This window comes from Balaenoptera borealis (assembly GCF_965194805.1).
Source record: "Balaenoptera borealis genome assembly, chromosome: 11".
NCBI classification, from domain to species: Eukaryota; Metazoa; Chordata; class Mammalia; order Artiodactyla; family Balaenopteridae; genus Balaenoptera; species Balaenoptera borealis.
In genome coordinates this window covers 81,458,555-81,484,298 of record NC_138868.1, presented here as the reverse complement: position 1 = coordinate 81,484,298, position 25,744 = coordinate 81,458,555, and the positions used below count along the sequence as shown (strand labels likewise).

The following is a 25,744-nucleotide window of genomic DNA, read 5'->3' as shown; positions in this document are numbered from 1 at the left end:
CCCTGAAAACAATTGCTATCAGCCCATCCAACTCTTTACGTGGACCTCCGATTGGTTTTCATAACAAAGACTACAGGTAGGTAAGGGCAAGAAGGAATTCAAGGAGAAATGAGGACAAAGCGAAGATCATGAATTGACAAAAGTCTTCTCATTTCAGGTGAAAAAATATGAAATTCATTGTATTTCTCAATACCAAAGAAAAAAGTACGTTCTGTGCAGTTGCCCGGTTTATTTGCAAGAACCCAGCATACATTTCCAGTACAATCCGATAGATGAATGTGTGTGCACAGGAGTACATGCTTGGGTATATGTAATTGACAGCATCTTGAAAGTGACAGGTCAGTGCCTAGCAACGCGCCTAGGAAGCCAGGTCATTTGACAGCGAGTAGACCTCTAGATGGAAAGCTCCAGCAGGGCTCGTAGAATCTGCTCTTTGCACCCTCCTTCAAATCTTTAGACCTGGGCTCAGAAGTGCAAGAGTAATGAAAAAGCCTGAATTCAGACTCTGGCTCTACCACTGACTAGGTATGTGGCTGTGGACAAGTTCTTTTCCCCACCCTCTCAGAGCCTCGATTTTCTCAAGTGTAAAAGTAAGGGTAATGAGAGTATGTAATTCCTAGCATTTATGAGGATTTCATGCAATTGTGTATGTGAAGAACTTTTCATGCTACCTGATACTTAGGAATATAGATGGTCAATATAAAAAAAGACCAGGCTGACTCTCCTTCCTCCCAAACCCGAGCCTGAATGGATTAGAAACTGAACCAGTGAGCGCATTCACCAATGTACCATTGCTTTACACATCCCTGCCCTAGTGCTCAGGTCCCAGAGCTCTTACCACAGCCCAGGAACCTCCGTGACTAGGCTGCACCTTCAGGCCAGAGCTGCAGAAAAAAGCGTGCTCCCTGAGGTTCTAGGCAGTGGCCCACATTGGATTACCATGTCCAGAGGAAGGCTTTGACAACAGTGGAGCCTTCTCAGCCTTTCCATCAGGTTGTCCGTACACAGCCCAAAGACGTAACTAATGTCACAGATCCATGAGAAGGCAAGACTCAAATTCAAAAGGACGTCAAAAGAAGGATTATAACATTATGTACACCTGGGTGAAATAAGGGCAGCTAGGTGCAATTAATGGGCCTTTGAGTGAAATTTGGAACGTCCTTGTTGCTCTGTAATATTCTGCTGTGGAGACTGAAGCGGGAATGGAAAGGGCAGCTCCCCTCTCTGAGTTTGTACTGCTTGGCCTGCCTCCCTCACAGCAGGCTCACACCAGAGCCTCCCTTCAGACCAGACCACTGGAAACCTTAACTGCCACTCACTCCCTTGTCTGGCTCCCTGCTCTGCTGTGCTGCCTAGTCAGTCTTCTTTGACTGGAAATTCAACATCCCCTGCAGAAAGTCTGCAGTGGCACTTTGAAGTTATTTGCATCCACTCTGAAGAACCTTTTAGTTCTCGTTCTAAATTGAGTGCCTTCATGGTTTCAATCCCCTGATAAGCAGGGCAGCTGGATTCTACAGCAGTCACATTGGGTCACAGTTCTGAGTCACGTCAGTGAATTGATGCATAAAACTGACAACACTGTAAATCTCTTCATGGCAGGTAGGAAACAGAAGTAACCAGTGCTAGTCAGTAAAACAGTTATACAATGTGAAGAGTTTTGTTCCAAGATGAATAAGGCATACATGCCTATCCTGATTTGTTGACAGCACTTTGCGGGTTAGCTGAATTCCCACAGGGAATCATACTGTAGTTTGGCTTGGACATATTCTGGAGATAAGGGTGTAGCCATTTACCACCCCAGTCCTAGCACAATGCCGTACAGGAAAGCTTGATACAGTGCCAGGGAGGTCGACCTTCCTCCTTCAGCTATAAGGTTGCCTGCCATCCCCCCACTCTGCCTGATGTGGCAGAGACCATGAGGCAAAAGAGAGAATGACTTCGAGCCCAGTTTTCCTACTTAGTATTCACTTTGAGTAAGTAATACACATCTCAAAAGGGTGGGCGAAAAAAAAAGAGGGTGGGGAACAACGACAGGTAGTCCAGTGTATCATGTGCCTAGCAGAGGACTGGCTAAACTCAAGTTGACTCAGTACTGTCACTTCCTTCCCATCCCTCTCTGCCTTCCACATGCCACAACCCCTTCCTGCTAATAGGTGTTAGACAAAATATATTCCCATCATCACAAGCAACAGCTTTGGCCCTCTGCATTAGCCCTGTCCATAGCCCAGTAATGCACAGCCAGCATCAGTATTTATCTCAAGGTGACACTTTTAATGGATGATTGGTGCACTTCTTAATCCATTTACGTAATCCTTTCTGCTTTGCTTGCAGTTATTTTCAGGGCTTTAGCAGCAATAAAATGGTTCCTTTCCCAAGACAGAGTTCATTCACTTTAAATCTGGCTTGATTATAGCTAAACTTATGACACGTCTTTACAAAGGAAGGGGAAAAAGGCAATAAATTATGCACAGTAATTATTTAGAATTTATTCAGACACCACAGTGTCCTGGGCTCAGCATATAACAGTTGGGGGAAAATCCCTGCCCTTGAGAATCAAAGGCACTCAAGGCAGAGCATTAGTCCAATTGCCATTTAATTCCTCATTCAAGGGGTCATTGACCATATGGCCAGCCTTTTAGCTGACTTCATGGGGTTAAGTGGACTCTTCACCCACTTGTGCCTCCTTTTATTTCTGTTTCATTCAGATGCATTCTACTGACAGCATCCTTAGCCTTTGACCTCTACCCCAAAAGAGCACTCCTTACTATTCCTCAAGCAGTTTTGGTTTAGGACTAAGACATTTAATGGGGCTAGAATCCAGAGTAAGCCTGATGATAACTGCCTAATGTTTATGGGATTCCTTCTGTGGTGGCCTGGCTGGTGACAAGGGAAGTGCACTGGGAAATGGTGTGGAAACCGGGGCGGGGGTGGGGGTGGGGGTGGGGGTGGGGGGGACAAAGGACTCTCTTCTAACTGCATTCTTGTGAGAAGATAGTCATGTACATTCACCCGCCAGACGATTTGGATGCCAAATAGATGGGCGATTAGATGGATTTTGAGACCACAAATTAAAATGTAATTTATATAGTACAATAATACAAATTTAACTCAAGTAAAATATTAATGACTAAAATTTGAAAATTTAGGGTGATGCTTTTAATTCATAGAAGTCCCAATAACCAACCCCCCCCCCAGATAATCATTTACATAGAATAACAGCCAAAAGAGAGAAATAGAGGAGAAAGATCTGAAAAAAATTTTTTTTTAAATTATTGACCATTTGACTTTAAAGGGAAAATATTGGAGGAAAGATCAAAATGAATCAAGATGAATAAAATAACCAGCATTAATTAGTACCAGGCACACTGCATTCAATACTTCAAATATTGCTGTGAAATAAGTAAAGTTATACTATTTACATTTTATAGATGAAGAAGCAGAGGTTTGGAGCAGTCAAGTAACTTTCCAACTAAAAGGAGGCATAACCATGATGTGAGTGCAGCTGTAGCTTTACTGCAGAGCCCAAGCACTTAACCAGTACGCTATACTGCCATCTAGGACCCAATGCACAAAATTCCATCATATTCACAACCCCCAAAAAGCCATGTCCTTTGACATTTTGGTTGACCTCGGAGTTAAAATGAAGCCAAAACCTTTTTATTCCTCACATTTACTTGTAAAATTTCACTGCCAGGTGCATCGATTAGAGTAGTTCTCCCTAATGTGTCCCTGATATAATTCAAATTTTATTTAAGTAATGGCTTACAGTCAGGAGTTATTTAGAATCAAGAAGATACACACACACACATTTTTTAAAGCAAAGACAATTATTTTAAATTGCTGAATGTTACATTTTCTTTCCTTGGAACTTTTTTTTTTTTTTGCATTAAAAAAGTGCAAGGAAAATTGAGCCAAGATATAGATTTAACTAAGTTTTTGAAGGTTTTTTGTTTTCTCTTTGCTGTTGTTGACTTTTTTTTTTTTGAAGGGCAGATAGGATCAAAAGAGAAATTAGATTTTCCATCTTTGGTGTTTGGGGTAGTAACTGAGATCCCAAGGATAGATTCAAGCCCTGGGTTAAGGCTGTCCTCACAGAATCTTCCCAGCCTATTTGCAAAAATGTGTGCCGAGTGTGTATGCCGCAGTCGTGCACTTGCTTACACGGTGCTGTGTTTCTTACAGTTGACCTGGACAGGCTCAATGATGACGTCAAGCGTTACAGTTGCACTCCCAGGAATTACTCGGTCAACTTGAGAGAGGAGCTGAAGGTGACCAATGTGGTCTTCTTTCCACGCTGCCTCCTCGTGCAACGCTGTGGGGGAAACTGTGGCTGTGGAACTGTCAGCTGGAAGTCCTGTACATGCAATTCAGGGAAAACTGTGAAGAAGTATCACGAGGTATGACGTTTTCAGATTTCTTTGTTGCAGTGCTGCATTTAGCCTTTTCAGCTGCAAAAGTCCTGTAATCTCTAGGCCGCTGGGAAACAGGGCCATTGCGTTGGTTGTTCACGTTGTTCACTGCACAGGGGCACCTCCCAGGGGGATGATTGGGAAATTGTACTCAAGCTAAATTTGCCTAGCCAGGTGCCCTGGGGAGAGTGTATCCTGAAGAAGGGTTTCCTTTTTCTTACCCTTATTCATAATATATCATGTGGGTTGACAACACTCTTGTTAGTATACACAATCAAATGTATGATGCAGTAATTTGAGAGCTTACTTGGCTTCCTTATAGAAATATGATGGGATTCATTTACAGTGTATGACTGCAAATCTAGGTTATGTTAAGAAAATGCTAAGAGCCAAACTTTAATTCAATCAAGTCATTGAAAAATGGAGCAGGATAAAGATAGCAAAATATAAATTGTCAGAAAAGATACATTGTCAGAGACTTTTTCATTTTCTAAATATGGAAATATTTTTCTTCCAGAAGTACTAATTTTTCCTAAATGTGACTGAGTGCTCTGAGGAATCAGCTCTGAAATTATGCAAAAATAAACAAAAGTAAACCTAAAGATATAAGAGGAACAAAAATTTAAGGAGAGCAGTAAACTTTGATGATAATAACAGGGAATGCATGTAAGCCTTTACTGTGTACCAGACATAATTGTAAGCAATCATTAACTCACTTGGCAGTTTCTCCACAATGCTGACAGGGGAGTGCTATTTTTATTCCCTTTTTATAGATGAGTAAACTGAGACCAGCAGTAGATTGACCAGCGTGACTTGGTCAGTAACTCACAGAGCCAGGACCTAAACTGATCAACTGTTTCTAAAGTCTATATTCTTATCACTAGTAACACTGTGCTCTCTTTTTTAAAAATATATAGCACTTTATTGAAGATTAAAGAAAGAGTGGACTTAAGGGGAGTTAGCACTGCTCTTGAAATTGACGGCAACCCTATTACTTCCTGATTTTGTGAGTCACTAAAGTTTAGAGACGCGGTTTTCATGTGCGTGAAATAGGACTAAGAAATTATATCCGATAATCCCGTACAGGATGGTTCTGGGGAATCACATAAAACGGTGCATATGAAGTTCATTTTGTAAGATGTGAAACATCTTATTGAAATATGTCTAAAATATAAACTAAAGGATTTCCCTGGTAGCACAGTGGTTAAGAATCCACCTGCCAATTCAGGGGACATGAGTTCAAGCCCTGGCTTGGAAAGATCCCACATGCCACGGAGCAACTAAGCCCATTTGCAACAACTACTGAGCCGGCACTCTGGAGTCCGTGAGCCACAACTACTGAGCCCACATGCCACAACTACTGAAGCCCATGTGCCTAGAGCCCGTGCTCCACAACAAGAGAAGCCACCGCAGTGAGAAGCCCACACACTGCAACGAAGAGTAGCTCCCGCTCGCCTCAACTAGAGAAAACCCACACGCAGCAACAAAGACCCAATGCAGACAAAAAAAAAAAAAAAATATATATATATATATATATATATATATATATATATATATATAAACTAAAGTATGAAGCAAACACTATTGTTAGGAATTATTGTTTGAGTTGCTTTTCATCAGTATCCACCAAAACAAAGGAATAGATGATGCTCCCTAAATAAAATCTCCCACTTTATACAACCATTTTGTTATCCTGAAAACAATAAAACAATAAGTTAGGAGGTAATTTCTGAGCTAAATGAAAAGGGATACGTCATAAGCAGTATTTTCAACTTGGGAAATGCAGGAGGTCGGAGACCACAATAACCCTGCTTACCTCAGACAGACGGGGACACACGATTTTAGACCGGCATAGAGCTGGTTTTCTTAGTCACAAGAATTTCTTACTCCACCCCACAGTTTTCAAAGTAAAAAAAATATCTGTTCTCATATCCAGGGAATGCTGTTGACTGTGTTCATTGTGTTTTATTTTTGTATGACCTGATGAACTCTAGATTGGACTTTGTCCTTTGTGTCTAAGAACGTGAATTTTGTATTGTTGAGTCATACCCTGAGGACAAATGCAGAATTCAGTAATTTGGTTCCAGTTAAAATAAGCCAGGAAGTGACAAGATCTCTACGTAGTCTTAACTGTGAGGAAAAACATGTGAGTTCAGGCCTTTGATGCTTTATTTTCATCTTGACTCTCCGCTCAGATAGAAGTTGCAGTTTGATTTTTTAAATTGCTTATTGTGGAAACACAGAGTTAAACATACACCCAAAAGGACCCTCACCTCCCAGACAGTTAACTCTGAAGGAGTCTGAAGGGTCCTTTTCTTAGGTCTATTCTTGTCTCTGTACACAGTAGCTGTTACCTGTAAATTTCTGTTCACAATTAATATCTAGAAGGGGAAGCCCTTGGTCTCTTTGTTAAGTCACATGAGTGGGTTTAAAATGTTGGCATATTTTTGAAACTGCTGTCTAAATCACGTCTTTGAAACATGTCATGATATTTTTACTTCTCGGAGTCTGCTGAGCTCTGTACAAAATCACACTGCTGAGTTCTGGACAAAGGGACAAAACAGCATCAATCACTCAGTCAGTAACTGCATACCTGGAACACACACGGCTGGCACACTTGCCCCAAACTCCTAAAATACCTTTGAAATGTGTCACAGTGACCACTCTGTCCAGTGCCCTGTGGAAAAGAGCAGGAGGCTTGTTCCATTTCCAGAAATGGGGGTTGCTTGAGCTCAGTCTCATTAGGGAAGAATCCTTGTCCTCTGTTCTATTAGTTCTGTGTCTGTATTCTTAACTCAGAGAAATGAGAAACTGGTTTCCCCAGCTCCTGGTTGTAACTGATGAGATGTGAAATGAGTTTTCATGACAGATGAGCACCCTTAAGGGGGTGACTAGAACTTGTCACATAAGCAGGCCTGTATGACTCCACAGATATTTCAAAGCTCAACATTTAGGAGTAAAATCCAAGAAATTAAAATGTATAATTATAAAATTACCAATAATTAGAAATTATAAATAGAAGGAAGTTAATATCATTGCTCTTTTCCCAGGTCATGCGACTTCTCCTGTAGGGCTCTGAGCATTTTTCACTGTGCAATAAAATGTTACCATCTGTATTATTTCCTGTTCTCAAAATTTTATAGGTATCCTGTTAAAGTCTTTTTCCTAGCAACATTTCTATGCTTCTTGGAATATGTAGGATATAAAAAAATACTTTTGGTAGTGATTTTTAAAAAGGGAAAGTTCCAGAAAACATATTGTGTAGACAATTAGAGGGTGCTATTATTTTAGTTATCTTTCCTTGATAATGTGTAATGAAGGGATATTTCCAAAAAATATGGTGACCTTTTAAATTAATACTTACTGGTTTATTTTTTATTGTTTGGTCTCCTGGCTATGTCCATTCAGTCAACAGCCAAAAACTTAGGAGGCAACAGAGAGAGAAAGATAGAAGTTAATTTTCTCTGTCCTTCCTCTCATGATTTAGTCACAATGCTGATATACCTGCACTATCTGGTAGAACTTTCTGCAGTGATAGGAATGTTCCATATCTGTACTATCCAATCTGGTAGTCACTAGCAACATGTGGTTATGGGGTATTTGAAATGTGTGTAATGCAAATGAGAAACTGATTTTTTAATTTTATTTAATTTTAACTAATTTAATGTAAATAGCTACACATGGCTAGGGACTACCATATTGAACAGCATAAGCCTAGACACATCTCTGTGTCTGGCATATTTACAACATCTAGAATCATTCCTGTTGCTTGAAAAAATGAAAAAATGACTTCGGAGGATTCTTTTTATTTTAACTTTACTTTAAGTATACGAATTTTATATTAAAAATCTGCTGCCCATTACAGTTTGAGTTAGAAGATGTAAGCAGATATTTATATATATGAAACAAAAGATTAATTAGAGGTAATAAAATGTTGAGCTTTAGACTTGAGATAAAAGAATGGTACTTTTAATTTTTACATGTTTTAAGCATCTGTCATTGAAACAAATTTAGGTAAAATTGCAAATTGAAACCAGCGAGACAGGAAAGCAATTTTTTTCAAAAGATTTCTACTCTATGGCAAAGGCAATGAGTTTTGGGGTTATGATTATAACTAACCATAACAAAAGTCAAGAAAATCTCTTTTCAATTCTTTTTCTGGAAACAGCATTTCTAGAGCTTATATAGAGTCTCCCTGCTTCTTCCTCTTTCTCCCTCTTTGAGTGAGACCATGAGACAACTCTCTTGCAGGCCTTTCCTGTGTGTTCCTAGAAGAGACAAGACAATAGAGAAAAAAAATCACACAACTGAAGAGAGAAGATGTGGAATCACATGGGAGGCCACCTAGGGCCAGCTACTTAAAACTCCCCAGGGCCTCGGGTTTGCTCACTTACTCCCCATGATAACCTACAATTTTCAGTTCCCCGACAGATCTGAAATTATATGATATCCATTCACCTACTCCCTAAATCTTATTTTACTGAAATTGTGTTAGGAATGTAAACAAATTGGTGGTTGAAGTGCTAAGTAAATGCAAAAGAACAAAAATATATGATCTGGAACAGTTGCTGTTTATAGAATGCTTATAAAAAAGTTTATTCACTCTTCGGTAGTAATACCTGTGCTACTTATCTCTTGGGGATCCTGGTAGAATGAAAGCATCTGAAGACTGTAAAGCACTAGACAGATGTGGGTGGAATTTTCTGAGAATGTGGTCGGGACTTCTCAGTTCTGACTCCCTTATGGCCCGAATGACTCACTGGTGAAGGGACTCTCTAAGTACTGCAGAGTGCATACATCCTTTCCCTTGGAGCTCTGGCTTCACATTAGGCCTTCCTGCCAAAGTTTAGCAAACCTGCCTTGGGGCATGATATTCCCCAGGTAGACAAAGACCTATCTGTGACATGAATGATACTCAATGCTAATGCAGTGCTCTGAAACTTGGTGCCCAGCTAGGCTTCCATTATGTTTTCTGCAATTGGTGGGCTGAACGTGTAGTCGTTAACCCTCTAAAGTGCTGTCAAAATCATACCTGTTTAGTTCTCTGAAGGTAGAACTGTGGCTAAATACACCCCAAAATGCTCACAGAAAATTTCAATTATAAGTAAATGTCCACTTACTTTTAGAGGTCAAGATTGCATTTTGAAAATTCATGAGCATTGTATAGATCCATAGTATAACCCCCGCCTTTGGTCACCTTCATACTTAGCTTGTCAGCAAAACATTGCTGAACTCTGTTATTTGTGTCTTTCTTATTGAGGACTATGTCTCAGCTTCCCTTGAAACTATCACCTGCAAGATGAGCAATGACCCAGGTAGAAAATAATATGTTATCCCTTCTCAAAATATTTTTGCTTGTAGTCACTTTAGGTTTCAGAAAAGTTGACTACCAGCCCTTAAAAATCTTAACATTTTTCATAAAGTCTATAAGCATAAAAGAAATCAAAATGGAAGCAAAAATATGAAGCTTTTTTTTTCTTAAGATAAGAAACTATGTGTACTGAATGCTACCTGTTTTAGGAGTTCAGTAGAACCTTAAATAAATTCTTAATGATTCAGGTTTATACAATGCATGTGTCCTGAAATATGTACTTGTGTTCCTATGTCAGCCATTAATTTGAGAACAGTTACAAGGCCTTAACAACCTTTTTTATATTTGCAGTAAACAAGAACTCAACTTGGCAGATAGCTTTTCTGCCTAGTATTGTTTTATTAGTGTAATAGCTTTACGGCAATGATTCATTCAGTGGTTTATGGGCAACAAGGCGAGTAACCGTAGTTAAATATCTTTTGTGTTATGGTAATTTGCAAACTGAGCATCTTTGATTTTGTGTAGTGGTATGAAAGCTGCCAACTGGCTCAGTCATTCTCCATTTAGTAAAAGTCATCTTTCCTTGGCTTCATGTGGTTTTCCAGATGGTGGAGAAGGGCCAAGATTGCCATTTTCACCCATAGGTGATAAGAAATGGCTGGCTGCTCCTCCGTGGATTTTTATTTCAGTGTGTGTGCTTGCAGCTGTGAATCAAAGCTCAGAAAATAGGAAAGCATTTTGTGATGGTACCTATTAGTGAGTGTCCTTTGGCAGCTGTAATTAATTCAATGGTTCCTTTCCTTTAAAGGTGACCAGATGACCCATAGACCGTTTGCTTTCTCAGATAAAGGCTTTTCATTTTTCTTTTAACTTTTCAGGCTCTCTCAAATCAGCTTTGCTTTCTTCCTCCTTTCAATGCTGTATACCTGAACCTAAGACTATTACATGGTCTGAAAGCTTTGAACATCAGTGCTGTGATCAGCCAGTAAAGCAGTCCAATTTCCACTTTGTTCAAACAATGCTTTCCTGTCTTGTCTGGAAAAGTGTCTGCCAATTCATTTTTCTCCTCTTATCAGCAAAACACATATATACTGTGCTCACATGGCTTAATATAAAACACAGGGAAAATCCCTGAACAATCAGGAGACCAGTTAGAAAAACTGGCCAGGCTCTGCTCTCATCCCAAGGCACACACTTTCATTTGTCATCAAAAGAGGAAGCAAATCAACAGAGCACTGATTTTATAGATATCAGCCATGGCAACATATTAGGCTTTGATAATGGTCTTTTTTAAACAGAGAATATTTATCATATGCTCAGCTTCTTAGGAATCATTTTCTTACCCTGAATATTCCAACTCCCCAATCTGGTTTATAGGCTGGACAACAGTGACTAATATTAGAGAAATTCTTGGCAAAGTTGTAGGAACCCAACCCTTAACCCCTTCCAAGGCATTTTGACTAAATATGGCACAGTAGGGCTTTCATATCTGTCATGGGCAGGGTATTTAATCCCCCAAAACGCAATATACTCTTCATCCATTGCTTTGGTTACTTATTTTTTCCACAGAGACACAACAGCTTTTATTTTCTTTAGAGACCCAGCAAGAGAGAACATGGGAGCAGGGAAAGGCAAATGTCATTGTCATTCTGCTATCGATACTTGAAATTTTATTTCATAATTGTGAAAGGCTTAAAAGTGATGCAAAGCATAGGCCACTTCATTCTGGCCTCTGCTTTATTTCTTGGCTTGTTTTGTTTTGCCCCGTTTGTTTGTTGGAGGTTGGGGTAGAGGAGATGCAGGGAGGAGACACCGTGAACATACGTTCCCATACTTCTACACTGGCAGCATCACCCACCACGTTCACCCAGGTACATTCTTTAGCAGCTACTATGTTCCCAACATGCTGCTGACCTGCACAAACAAAATTTCAATTTCCAGGTAAGGGTACGAGTTAGGCCACACGGAGTCAAATACTGGTTACACCAGTCACTGGCTCTGTAACCTTAATCTCTCTCTTTCCTTATCTGGGAACAAAATTAGAAAAGTACCTATCTCATAGTATTGCAGTGACATCCAAAACATTTAATACTTGCAAAGTCACAACAATGTGTGGCATCTTGTAAAAACTCAATAATGTTAGTGATTGTTTTTGCTATCCTTGTCCTCAAGGCACTTGTAATACAATTAATAGAGAGAAAGCATCATACGTCATGTGAACTTGTGTGATACATAGTGTAAGTGCAGTAGAATTGCAGGTAAAAAAGATAATTGGCTATCAAAACTGTCATCTGGACTAGCTTTACTACAATCAAGTAGTTTTGAGTCTTTATGCCTCCCTCATGAACTCTCCTGGGGCATTCCTTCCCACCCAACCCACCCCAGTTTTGTATTCACAATATTCTTTTGAAGCTCTTCTACAAATGGGACTCAGTATTTCACTCTGTGTTAGCAGAGTCCAGGCTCCTTAGCTTTATTGAACATTGAACAAATGACCCGCCCCACAGAATGCTTATGGAACAACAGGGCTAAATGCTAAAGTAAAGGGGACACATGAGGACTGAGGACTCTAGGCCTAGTGTCCTAGTAGGTGGTTTTGGTTTGTTTATGACTTGAAACAGGGAATGTGAGGATGAGAAAATTGCTGGGAAGACAATCCATAGTAAAAAATTGTGGGGATGCCATGAAAAGTTATACAGCCTTGAAAGCATCTAATCTTCATCTAGGACCAACGTATACCAAGCATCAGGTCCCCATTTCAGTTCACATGTGTGCCTGACACAGCTTTGAGACACAAAAGGAAATCGTAACCACATTGGAGAGGTGTTGGGTCCTTGGGTTTGAGTGTGCTAGAAGCCTAGAGGACAAAAGCCCTGCTCCCAGCTCCAGGTTGCCAGAAGACTCTGGCACTTGGCCTCCTTTGGAATCTCAGTTCTCCCGCCTATAAATTGTGAATAAAGATACCTTCTCTACTGTGTGACAAGGTTTGTCTGAGGGCAAATGAAATAGTGCATCTGTGCAAATTCTTTGAAAACCATAAAATGCTACATAATACATGTAGCATGTGGTGTCATGCAGAGTTTAAAGTCTAAAAGAGAAAGTAGAACAAAATCAAAACTAAAGGCTAACAGGAGCCTCAGAATATAAAGCAAGAAGCAATTAAACTGACTGTGGAGTGTATAGAAAACCAGTATTTGTGCATATGATGGCAAATATTGACTTCAGTGAAGGCCACACTCAGGAAGAAGAGTTAGCTCCTATTTAAACTTAATAATTCAAAAAATTACATTTAAACCTATTAATGTAAAAAATTAAGGATATACTTTATTAATTCAAGAAATGTCATACTGTTATACAGGTATTAATGTACAAAGATCTTAGTGGAGCATGATCTGTTTCGAATTATAATAGGTATTCTATCTTAACAAATATGTAAGAACATACACACATTTTCAGTTATTTATGGCCACTAATGACCTTCATCAGGGCAAAATGTTTTACGTCAACCAAACATTTAGCCATACCAGCATATTATGTTCATGACTTTATTCGTTGTCCTGTCTAAAGAGATAATAATGTGCTCAGTATTATATTTATCCATAACACATGCTTTGGTCAGAAGAGTCTTTATGATAATATTTGGGACAGCACTTGGCACAAAGCAGGCCCTTAGAAAGCTCTCAGTAAATACCTGCTCAGACACCTGAAGTCATCTTGGTACTGCAGGTAGGTAATGCAGGAGGCATTACTATCAGTGAACTCCATTACTTTAAGGAGTTGGTGATTGTAAAAATATTTACACGTGTGCAATCTAAGAGCGAGCACATAGCTTTCATTGGATCCTCAAAGGCTTAAGAACCAGTTGTCATAAAGAGAATAAGTGGTATGTAGTTGAGTTATACTCCAGGTGCTTTCTAACAGGAAATGCTTTTTGTCCTAGGTGTTAAAGTTTGAGCCTGGCCATTTCAAGAGGAGGGGCAGAGCGAAGCACATGGCTCTCGTTGACATCCAGTTGGATCACCATGAGCGGTGCGACTGTATCTGCAGCTCAAGACCACCTCGATAAAAGAATGTGCACATACTTACATTAAGCATGAAAGAACCTTTATTTTAAGGAGGGTGTGGTAAGAGACCCCTTTCCCACCAGCAACCGAACTTACTATTAGCCTGCAAAGCAATGAATACAAGTGGTTGCTGAGTTTCAACCTAGCTTTGTTAGTGCCATGAGAAGTAGAAAGGTGTATCATCAATCTCTATATCCAAGAATATAGGATTGCATTTAATAATAGTGTCTGAGGATATATATGTATATATATCCATGTCCCTGTGTAAATAGATCATATGGTTTATTCAGTATATATAACCAGGTACACCAGAGCTTACCTATGGTTTAATTATCTAGACCCTTAAAATCTGACAAAATAAGGGACATAGTAAATACATGGAACATGTCATTGGAATATTTGGAAGATGAATTTGTTTATTTTTAAGTTTTGAATCACAAAACAATTTTGGATCTTGCTCTTTTAAAGAAAGCACCCTGTATATTAAAAACCAATAAATGAGATTTTTCTTATGCATATATCTTAATTATAAAAAAAGGAAAAATATGGTTTCTGGGAAGAACACATTCCTAACCATTTTTCTCACGAGATGTACTACATACTTGGCTATATAGACAATAATTACCTGTCTCCAAAAGCATGTCATAATAATATAGGTGCTTTAGAAATTAAGGCTTCTTTTTATGTGTCTTGCTGACACATGCAAATTCATTAACACCTATCTCCAAAAAATTCTCACAAGGTTTATTATTATAACCCTATGAGAGACAATTTATAAGCTAGAGCAGAATTGTTTCTTTTCAAAAACCTCTCTGCGGAAGTAACTCCTTTGGAGAATGGCATGAGGACTCTGCATGAGCCTTTCAAAATAGTGTTCATTGAAAACTGGGGGCAGTTGAAAGTCAAAAAAGTGAGCATTGAAATATTAACATAACTGGGAATCGGATGGAATATTTGAATGGGATCCATATTTAATAACGGATACATACTCTCCAAATTATGCCAGTTAATTTTACGTATCTTGCTTTTGTGTTTCTGACTCTTCGATATACAGACATGGATTTACAATGGCATTTTATATTTGGCAAGCCATTATGGACTATTTATAGCCTAGAAGTTTTTGTGTATTAAAACAACCCAGTTTTATTGATGTAGATTCCTAATCATGTACTCACTCACCATTCAATTCAGATGAATTCCTGTTTCTGAACTAAGTGAAATTAGATCTGGGGTCTCTGGTTCTTTCCAAATCTATGGAGCTTGTTCTAAGAAGCCACACTGTAAATTGTGGGTGCACAAGTTCGGCCACTGCTCTACACTAGGAAGCAGTCTTTGCACTGGGGGTTATTATTGGTACTTAGAGTAATTTTTCCTCCCCGGCTCCTTAATGTCTGTTAAGACCTCAGAGACTGACTCCAGGCGTAAGAAGTGATTCATCATTCTCCAAAGCAAGTCTCTTAAGAGAGTGACACTGAAATCAAGATAGCTCAGGGACTGCTCGGAGAGAATGACAATTTTCATCTCACCTTGAAAGAAAATAGGAGAGCCAGTTTCTTCCCTGAGTCCAGGGCCCTACTGACTACAGCCAAGTTGAGTGAGGGCTATGTGACTGGGGCTCATTAAGTCCCAGTGTCAGAGGAGCGGCCTAAATATACTTGGATTTCTGAGCGTGGTGCTTTCAGGACCAAGTTCTCAACCATCCTTAGGAGCTCATTTCTGCTCAGCTCTTTGAAAGGCCAATGCTTATTGAAGATGTTCCTTCAAAAATTCCCTGAAAGTGTCCAGTGTTTTTACCTCAGGGGATGACTGGTAAAAATAAATACTCTATTGCTGAGTTGCCCAAAATCCCAGAGCACAATCAAAAATAGCTGAGGCAGACCCTCTAGTAATCAGGAACCACTCTTGCCCTTCACGCCTCTTCCAAGTTTCCTATGAAAACAGTCTTCCTGTACCAAAACCCAAATTTGTGTTATATCACCCTAGCTTGTTCAGCTGTAAGTATGAGGAATTAGAGTGTTCTACCCAGTTTTCAATAAACCTTCCAGGCTGCAATAACCAGGATGGTTTTCAGTTAAAGCCCCATCTGTACTTTTTATTTATTAGCTGAAATGTAAGCAGGCATATTCACTCACCTCTTTTTTTCTTTCCTGAGTGTTTTATTAAAACTTCTCCCTTGGTTATCTGTTATCTATTGCACTTCTAACAAACATGTAGCCAATAAATCTGTTTCACTGCCATCAAAGGGATAAAAAGCTCACCGTACAAATTACATTTCAAAATAAATCCTAATAAGTCCTCATTTCTGCATGGCTCACTCACCTGGAATAATGCCTTCTGTTCAATATGTTCTTATAGGGCAGAGCACTTTTGTAAGTAGAATTTTTCATGTTTTTTGTCATATCAGTAACATGCAGCTTTTTCGTCTTGTAGCATTTTCTATAACAAATGTAATATGCCTCCTATCTTCATGAAAAATAAATATTGCTTACGAACAAAACTACTCCATTATTTAGTACTCAACTGCAGTTTTAAAAGGTGCACAATGTTACAAACTTACTTCCCCAAACACATGCAGCTGCTTGGAGTGACAAGATCGGGTGATTTCTGCAGGCCTGGTTTTAGAACGTTGTTCCCTGAAAACAGGCTTTTACTTTGTCCCTTCCTGAAGCCACCGGAAACCGGAAATTAAGTGGGACTTGGGTTTTGTTGTTTTCTTGCTGCTGTTGTTGCTTCTTTGTTTGACTGTTTGTTCCCTGCAGGCCTTTTAATGAAAGATATTCTCCTCTGACATTCCTTACTTTGGAGAGTACACAGCCTCTCTCTCCTTGCCGACCTGGAATCAATAACATTATGTCCACCCTCACACCTTTTCCCCTCTAGATGGACACCCCAGCTGGTGGGCAAGTGTTATCAGCTCAGTTGTTTATTATCAATATTTTATTTCATTATTTGGAAACAAATCCCCCCAAATAATGCCTGAACCTAAAGCGTACATTAAAGTGACCAAAAATATTTTAAAGTAATAGATTTAAAGATCATATGTAGTTTTCCTTCATAACATGAGTGCTTTCAGCTGGACAGTAAATTATGAACCGTCTCAAATCACATGAAGGCAGATGATCAATCTGGTAGCATTTGTAAGGATTCCTGGGAAGTGATCTGTGGGAGTTGGGGACTTTTCCTCCCAGCAGGTGGGGGGCTGCAAGTATCATAGTGCATCAGAGAGAAAGCTAGAAGGCCTTGGGTATAGTGACAAGTCGGCCACTTTCTGGACCAATTTAGGGGCTACACTCCTATAGAGTTTGGTGTGTGACGTGTTGGCGTCACGTGGGGGGGCAAAAACTGAAGAGAGCTCTTCTCGCTGCAAGAAATTTTGCTTTTGCTCGTATGTATTTCAGTCTTCATCATCATCCCACTGGAGACAGGATGACAGCAGCACAGGGTTGGGTGAAACTCTGCCACTTTATTTAGTTTAGTGGTTTTGAGTTGTTTGGGGAAAGGGAGTAGAGACATGTATTCTGTGGCAAGAATCAATTTTACTATCGGAAATACCAGCTAATGTGGAGTCAAAGTATGGGGAAAAACGGGGAAGGATGTAGAGTAGTTCATTTAGCTAACCTGGATTTTTGTGTACAAAAATCATGTTATCCATATATATATAAACAGTATTTTAATGCAAATACATTAAGAATTTCATTTTATTTCCTGAAAGGTGCATGTGTCCAGTTTTATATTAGTAACTCAACAGATGTCCAAATTTTTCATATTCTCCTAGGGTCCTCTGATAGAACATTAAATTAAATTCATAGATTAGTATTCATGCCTGAAATTCTAGGCAATACAATTTCGTTTATTGACAGCTCTGAGCAAATATGCTAGAAGAAAGAATATTTATAATTCACTGGTTTTATTGACATTCACTTGAATTCTGTTGTTTTTTAATGATCAACTTACTTAAAGACTACACAGGTCTTTAAAACTTAACATAACACACTGGGCTATCTCCTGAATATCATAGTTTATCAACAATGGATAAACAACTAATCACTTATTTAAGACTTTGTGCTTGATGTTCACGTTATAGTTCAGAATTGCAAGTTAATTTTTATCTTTTTAAAGTAAATTTTAATTCTATAGAGATCTCTAAAAATTCTTTAGCAGATCGCATTAGAAGAGAGTGGAGCTGAGTCCATAATAAAGGCTAATATATTCAGTGCAGCAAGTTATGGGCCAAGAAATCTTCATTTTCTAATAAAGCCATTTGATTTTCTAATTATTTTAAACTGTTGAATACTGGTTTCCAGGCTTAGTAGCCAGAAACCAAATGTTAAAATCACTCTTGGGTTCAATTTATATTTTAAATAATGCCTGTAATACAAATTCACTTTTAAGAATTCAAGTCTCTGGGTCATATTCTCTAATCTCTATCTTTGATTGAGGCAATATTACAAATTCATTCTCTTCGAGTATCTTCTAGCCTTTCCTTTTCTCCTTGTGACTTCCGCATCCCTCCTCTTTCTCACCAGTCTCTACCCACCAGACTTCAAGTCAGAGAAAATCAGGAGCGATGTGTACTTTGGGAAGGCACAGGAGATGGGGTCATTTAAGGAGATCAGGAGATCAAATGCATGGTTTACCAAATGAGCAATTGGTAGGCTAAAACTGCCAAATGTTAAGAAATCACTGCATTTTGAGAGTTGAACACGTCAAGTAAATATTTCCCAATATTGTCCATTTTTTGTGTAAACTTCAGAATATGGTGGTGAATGTTATTGACTTCTATCAAAAGGGATTTAGCCATAGGCAATATGAGGAAAACTGGCTAAATGTTTCATATATTCATTCAACAACAAAATGTTTTAAAATGCATGTATGCTTTGAATTTTAAAATGCAAGATCCACAACAGGGGATAAAACTAGGGAAAGATGTTCTAGGTAAGATAAACAACAACAACAACAAAAAACCTAAAGATCCCCCAGCAAAAATGCATAAAGTAAATGTGGGCAGTTCAAAGACCAGAGAGTAAAGTGGCAGAAAGGAAAGTAATCTATATAGAGGAACAATTGGTGGTATGTTTGAAAAGGTAGATAAGTACCTGATTATGCAAAGTCTTCTGTGGCTGGTTAGCAAAGAGCTTTGTCTTTTACACGTGGTAGAGGAAGCCATGGGGGCTTCTGAGCATAGTGGGGGGCTGCAAATGTCATAATGCATCAGAGACAAAGTTAGAAGGCCTTGGGTATAGTAACAAGTCTGCCACTTTCTGGACCTATGTTTCCTCATTTGCAAATTAGAAGGATAAGATGTTCTACAGGTCCTTCCAACAGAACAATTCTGCAATTCTGTATTTTGGAAAGTGGCAATCTGCAGGAAGGACAGAGGTAGGGATACAAATTATGAAACTCTTAAAGTTGTAGTGAAACCAAGTCCCCCTAAAACCAAGTTCTTCTGCCACCCCTCAAAGTTGAGAAGTATCAAAGAAGAGGGGGTATTGAAACTGAGCAGGACCCTGTGGTGCCCCTAACCCAGGTACAAAGTGCTCTCTGTATCCCCCATTTCTTGTTTATAGGAAAATGGTTTTCACCTCCTAGACCTTCTTTGAGGTCCAAAGGGCAGATTCAAACAGTTACTAATTAGGGGAGTGAGAGGATGCAGAAACAACAATAGTGTAGGAATGGGGCCTGGTCCTAGTTCCTCCTGGAGGGATGGATGTGCATAACAGTTTGATACACATCTCTGAGTTCTTCTACAGGAGCTAAGTCCCCAGACCACGTGGAAGAGGACTTCAGGCTGAGCACAAGCACTTGGGCCCCAGACTGGTTGGAACCAGAAGGCTGATGATTGAGATTCCTGGAACACTACCCGGTTACCTCACCACCAACCAATCAGAGGAGAGTCACACATACCCTGCTGTCCTCCTCCCAAATTTTGCCTATAAAAACTTCTTCCCTGAAACCCATCAGGGAGTTCAGGTCTTTTGAGCATGAGCTGCCCCATTCTCCTTTCATGGCCCTACAACAAATAATCTTTTCTTGGCTCCGAACTCCTACATTTTGGTTTGTTTTATCTGACTGTGTGTCGGGCACACACACTTGGGTTTGACAACACTAGGGGTGAGACAGTAAGGACAAAAGTGAGACCTCAGAGACAGGAAGGCATGTAGGTCCCCTGTGGTTGTGCAGGCTGTGCATTTAAAATCTCTAGGAGGTGCTGTTTGCCTAGACTAAGACCAACCAACCGCAAAAGAGGTTAACAAGAGGATTCAACGGTCGTAATGGCTAAATGGGGAGGGCAATGCAGGCTTGGGGGTGTCCTGGAGGAGAGAAGCATGTGGGTTGGAATTTTGAGAGTATTCTCAGAAAACTGGGGAGGCAGGAAGAGACGGTAATTTTGAGAGAAGAGATCATGTCTCCCAGAAAAGCCAGGGCTTGTAATGTTTACTGGGAGTCATCCTTAGAGTGGCAAGGCTGAAATCATGAGAAGATAAAGAACAGAACCTAAAGGACATCCATGACCACAGAGAAGAAGAAAAAAGAGGAATTCACAAAGCTCACAAATAATGTGTTCCAAAAATTTGATAAACACTAACCAAGGGCTAACTAGCCCTCATTAAGTGCCAGACATAACAGATTTAGAAAACAATAAAACAGCCATGTTTCCTGCTCTTATCAAACTAGATAAGGAAGGGTAGATATTAAACAAAAAAGTAAATAATTCATTATATTTGTGGAAAGCAAAGCATAATATGGGATGACATTAAAAGGTAGAATTTAGATCAGGTGCAGGAAGGGATTCCTTAAGAAAATGACATCGAAGGAGAAACAGAAAGTTGAATAAATATTAAATAAATATTAACCAGAGGGAAACTAGAAGGAGAGTGTGGCATTAGAAATGAAAAAAAAAAAGAGTGACTAGATTAGAGAAATATTTTGAATGTTTAATCGACCAGTCGGTGGTGGATTGGGTGTTGAGAGAGAAGTGAAGGAAGATGTCAAGGATTTTTCCAAGGCTTCTGGCATAACAAACTAGGCCGATAGAGATGCCATTTGTTGAGACTGGAGACAGGGGAAGAGGAGGAGATTTGTATATCAAGAATTCAATGTAAGATATTAATGCCAAATGGTCTTTGACATATCCAGTTGAAGATACGAAGTAGGCAGTTAGGTCTGTGGGTCTCAAGCTCAGAAGAGGGGTCTGGGAATAATACGTAAATTTAAGAGTCATCCACATGTAGCTATTAAAAGCTACAGGGATGGTTGAGTCACTTAGGGGAGGATGAAGATTGAGGAGAAAAGGGATCACAGGGCAATTGCAAGAATATAAAAATATCCCGACTGCCAGAGGAGGAAATTGTTCCAAGGGGACTGGGTAAGTTTTATCAAGTATTGCAGAGAAGATGTAGGAGAAACCTACTGATTTAACTGCCCAGAAACACCCCTCCCTACCCCTACCTCCACTCCCTTTCTGGGAAAAACCACTTTATCTATAGTGGCACTGTGCAATAGAAATTTGTGATGATGCCAAGTGTCCTATATCTGCACTGTCCAGTACTGTAGCCACTAGCTACATGAGGCAGTTGAGCACTTGAAATGTGACTGTTGGGCTGAAGACTTTTTAATTGTACTCAATTTTAATTAATTTGCATTTAAAGGTAAATAGCCACATGTGACTAGTGGCTATAGTATCAGACAATGCAGCTCTAGACTCTAGATATCACCCACAATGTTGCAGCCACAATAACACTTCACAGCAACACACACACACACACACACACACACACACACACATCTCAGCTGAATATCTAGGGTTGTGACACTTGATCCAAGCAGGGATCTAAGTCTTTCTCAGGATATGTGAAACTGAGAAGAGATCCAGACAGTCTCTCTTTGGTTATTTGGAAGGTGGGATGTAAAAATCAATGGCTATTGAGAACCATACTCCTTCCACATAGACCAAAAAGACCAGAAAAAGTCATACTACAAAGGGAGAGAGGGAAAAATGACACCAACACAGAGAAGGTGGCTGAGGGTCCTGAGGGAGACCCCATTCCTGTGGGTCTTGATGTATGGACAAATCCCTCTCTTGGGTTCTCTGAGAATATCAAGTGGTTGAGGTGTGAGTCAGATGGTGAAATATTGTGGAGGGAAGAGTTGTGATGAAATGGAAGTTTTGAATGAAAATTACCTGCTGGAGAGCTTGATTAGTGAGTGGAAGGAGAGAGAAATAGTTGGTTCTTATCAACATGTACATTGAGTTAGCAAATACTGAATCACAGCTCTGAAGGGAAATACAGGCTTAGGTTCCTAGGAGCCTCTAGTCACTACTTTTTCATCAACTGATAGATGCATAACCTTGTTTTATGTGTGTTTCTGATTAAGGAAACCTTATTTTAATAAATATTATTGATCCATTAACATTGAACTCACAGCCAACAGCACTATAATTCATGCCTAAATGAAGCTTGTCTAACACATATTTTCACCATAAGGTGCATCACAGCCTTCCTGTGCTTGGGAACACCAGACAGCACTTCAGCTACACTTTGGGGCTATTTTAGATGACAAAATCAGCACAAAAATGCAAAACATGTCACTAAAAGGACACTTGTTTACAGGATGAGAGCTGAAACAAGAGGGCAGTGTGTTGCCTTGTTTGGCCTCAGCGGGGAACATGTGTTGGACAGCTGAAAATTTTCACCACTCTGCACATGTCTGCAGATGACCACAAAAATACTTCATGTATTAATTTTGGAGTTACATATAAATTTTAGGGAGCGGGCAAATTTGCAAATACAGAAGCTGCAAATAATGGATATTAACTGTAATATCAGTGCCCATTTATGGAGTGTTTACAATGTGCTAGGAATTTTTCTGATGCTTACATGTATTTGCTTAATTCTCATAATAACCCAATGATAAATGGGTCTTATGAAATTAAAAAATTAATGTATGTAACATTTTTATTATAAAGCAATGTTGTTATGCCTGTTATGTTTTATAAAGATGAAAAAGTAAAGCATGGAGAGTTTAAGTAAATTACCCAAGGTCAACAAGTAGTAAACTCCAGGCAGTTCCTCTGCAACCCACATCCTTAATCACATTGCAACACTATCTGTCCAACTCATTGAACAGGAGGCAAAACTAAATAATTTCTTCATAAATTCGTCCCAATTACAATTCCAAACATGGACCTTGAGGTCGTCACTGAACATTCTGGTCCAGTTTCATTCATTTAATTAATCATAATTGAGCATCTACCATAAGGTAGGCACAATTCTAGGCACCAGGAATAAAGAACAACACAATGTTCTAGCTCTCAGTGAATTTGCACCAACGTAGAAACAGAAAATAAACACATATATAATTTCATATAACAAGTGCTATGAGAAAAACAAAGCAAGTTAGGCAAAGGAAGGTCTCTGTCCTAAGGAGGTGACATTTTTGCTGAGATCTAAAGGAGGTGAGGAAATAATGGGTAGAAATATCTTGGAGAAGAGCATTTTAGGCAAAGGGAATAGTACTTGCAACTCTGGGGCAGAAACAAGCTAGGGAACATGTGAGGAACGGGGAGAGGGCTAGGGTCAGGTGAGCAAGGAACTCAGCTATAAGACACCAGAGGTGAAAGAAGTAGGCAGGACAATTCATATGGGGTCTTGAAGGTCATGGTAAGGAGTTTCTATTCTGAGTACAATGGGAAGTCCTTAGGGGGTTTTGAGGAGGGAAGTGAAATAATATGACAAGTTATGAAAAGATCTCTCACTGTGTAGAAAGTTGATCGTAGGAAAACAAGAGTTGAAGGTGATAGTCCATTTATGGAAACAGGTTCAGGAGGGGTAGGAGGCTCCATCTAGGGAGGCTGAAGTAGAGAAGTGAGAAGCAGACAGTTTCAGGACATATTTGAAAAGCAAAGCTTTAAATATACGATATAAGGGAAAGAGAGGAATCTAGGATGTCTCCAGGGATCCAGGACTTCTAGGTGAATGTTAGAATCTTTTAACTCAATGGGGAAGATATTGATAAAAGGAGGGTTGGGGGATGGAAGATCCAGTATTTTCCTTCAAACTCACAGTCTTTTACTAAACTCTAGATTCTGGGGTTGAGATTATTTTTTAAGTTCATTTCTGTGTCTCTGGGCAAAGTGTGCTCTCAATATGTAGGAGTAAATCACCTTGGTTATTCCCTGAAACCCTCATTTTGTTAAAAAAAAACAACAAACTGATTTTTTCCCCCAAGCAAACCTTATCTGAACACCAAATAGATCTTGGCTTTTACATAAGTAAAAACTGAAGGTTGGTGTGATAAACTAATTGTCCCTGTATATGCACATGCTTAAATGGAGACACTTGAGTATAAAGCTCTGAGAGGAAATGGTATGCAGATTGACAAATTAGTTTTGCGGAGAAATACATCTGCTACTCATCTGAAGCCTGCAGTGGAGAAAAGCCTGGACCAAAGCAGCAAGTGTATAAATTGAAAAAAAAAAGGAAATATTTTGGTCAACTATTTACCCAAAAATGGATTCAAGAACAAACTAAAAATAATTCTTTGAATTCCAATACCTCAAGCTCACCCCTAGGTTCTACAGTAACTAAAGTCATTCCCTGTTTCATCCATAGGAGGAAACATCACTGCAACAGATATTTTAACAAAATATATAAGCTTTTGCACAAGACTGGGACTAATATGACTTTCCTTTTTCTTCTCATAGATGTTGAAAATGGGCTAAAAGCCACAGAGCTGTGAATAGTATAGGTCTAAATTTGAACTAGAGTAAAGGAAGCCAGGCACAGCTTAATCATCATCGTAGTACTTACTGTGTCTAGAATATATCTAGTGTTTTAATATGATGCCTTTTTTCATTAACTCATTCAACAATTATTTTTTGAGGACCTACTATATTTCAGACACTGTATACACTGCTAGGAATGTACCAGTGAACAATACCATTTCAACTGTTGCCCTTGTGGTACTTAACAGTCTAATACTGATAGGTAGAAAAACACTGATTATCTGAAGCAACTTTCAGACCCAAGGTGACCAGGTCAGGGTTTCTCAAGTTCAGAGCTATTGACACTTGGGGCCGGATAATCTTTGTTGTGGGGGCTGGGGAGGGCTGTCCCATGCATTGCAGGTTATTTAGCATCATTCTTGGTCTCTACTTACTAGATGCCAGCAACACTTTTCCCCCATTAGTGGCAATCAAAAGTGTCTCCAGATCTTGCCAAATGTCCCTCAGAGGGAAAAATTTATCCCCTTGTGAGAACCACTGACTTTAGAGGATGATATTAGCAACAAGATCCTGGCTTCCTGTGAAGTTTCCCATTTGTTCTCTAAAGTTGCCTTTGCCAAACGATATTGCCAGGAGAGGAGATTGTGGTAAATGTGGAGGGGCCATCAGTCAGACTGGGCTGAATGAGGCTACAAAGGCAGCAGAATCCCTCAGTCAACTTTTGAAATACAAAGGCAATAACTGTTTCTGATGACAAAAAATATCAACTTCCAAGATAGTCATTCATTTACTTAACAAAAAGTTATTAAATATATATATATATGTCTATATGCCAGATACAATTATAGATTCTAGGGATAGTGAACAAAACAGATCAAAATTCCTATCCTTATGGAGTTTATAGTGAGGGGAGACAGATAAATAAGTAAAATGTATATGCGTATGTGAGAAGGAAATAAGCGTTATGGTTACATATAAATAAAAGCAGGGAAAGAGGATCAATAGTGGAGGGGAATTCAATTTTAGATAAGTTGTTCATCTAAAGTAAAGACCCAAAGGACATAAGAGAGAAAGTCATGCAAATATCTAATAAAAGAGTATCCCTGGCAGAATGAATTGTAAGTGCAAAGGCCCTGAGGTAAGAGCTTGCTTGGTGTGGGGCTGGAATGCCATGAGCTAGACTGAGTGGTAGAGGTGAAGTTAGGAAGTTGGTAGAAGCCAGATTTCATCAAAC

General features: G+C 39.3%; 1 protein-coding gene across 2 annotated transcripts in view; it reads left to right on the top strand.

Moving 5' to 3' along the window:
- Positions 1–14,296, top strand: part of PDGFD (platelet derived growth factor D) — a 226,782-nt gene extending 212,486 nt beyond the window's left edge. For both annotated transcript variants that reach the window (XM_082339987.1, XM_082339988.1), the window contains exons 6-7: positions 4,183–4,397; positions 13,661–14,296. In XM_082339987.1, coding sequence (XP_082196113.1) covers positions 4,183–4,397; positions 13,661–13,786 — 341 coding nt within the window. In that variant the 3' untranslated portion in view covers positions 13,787–14,296. The remainder of the gene's footprint in view (positions 1–4,182; positions 4,398–13,660) is intronic.
- The last annotated feature ends 11,448 nt before the right edge of the window (positions 14,297–25,744 follow it).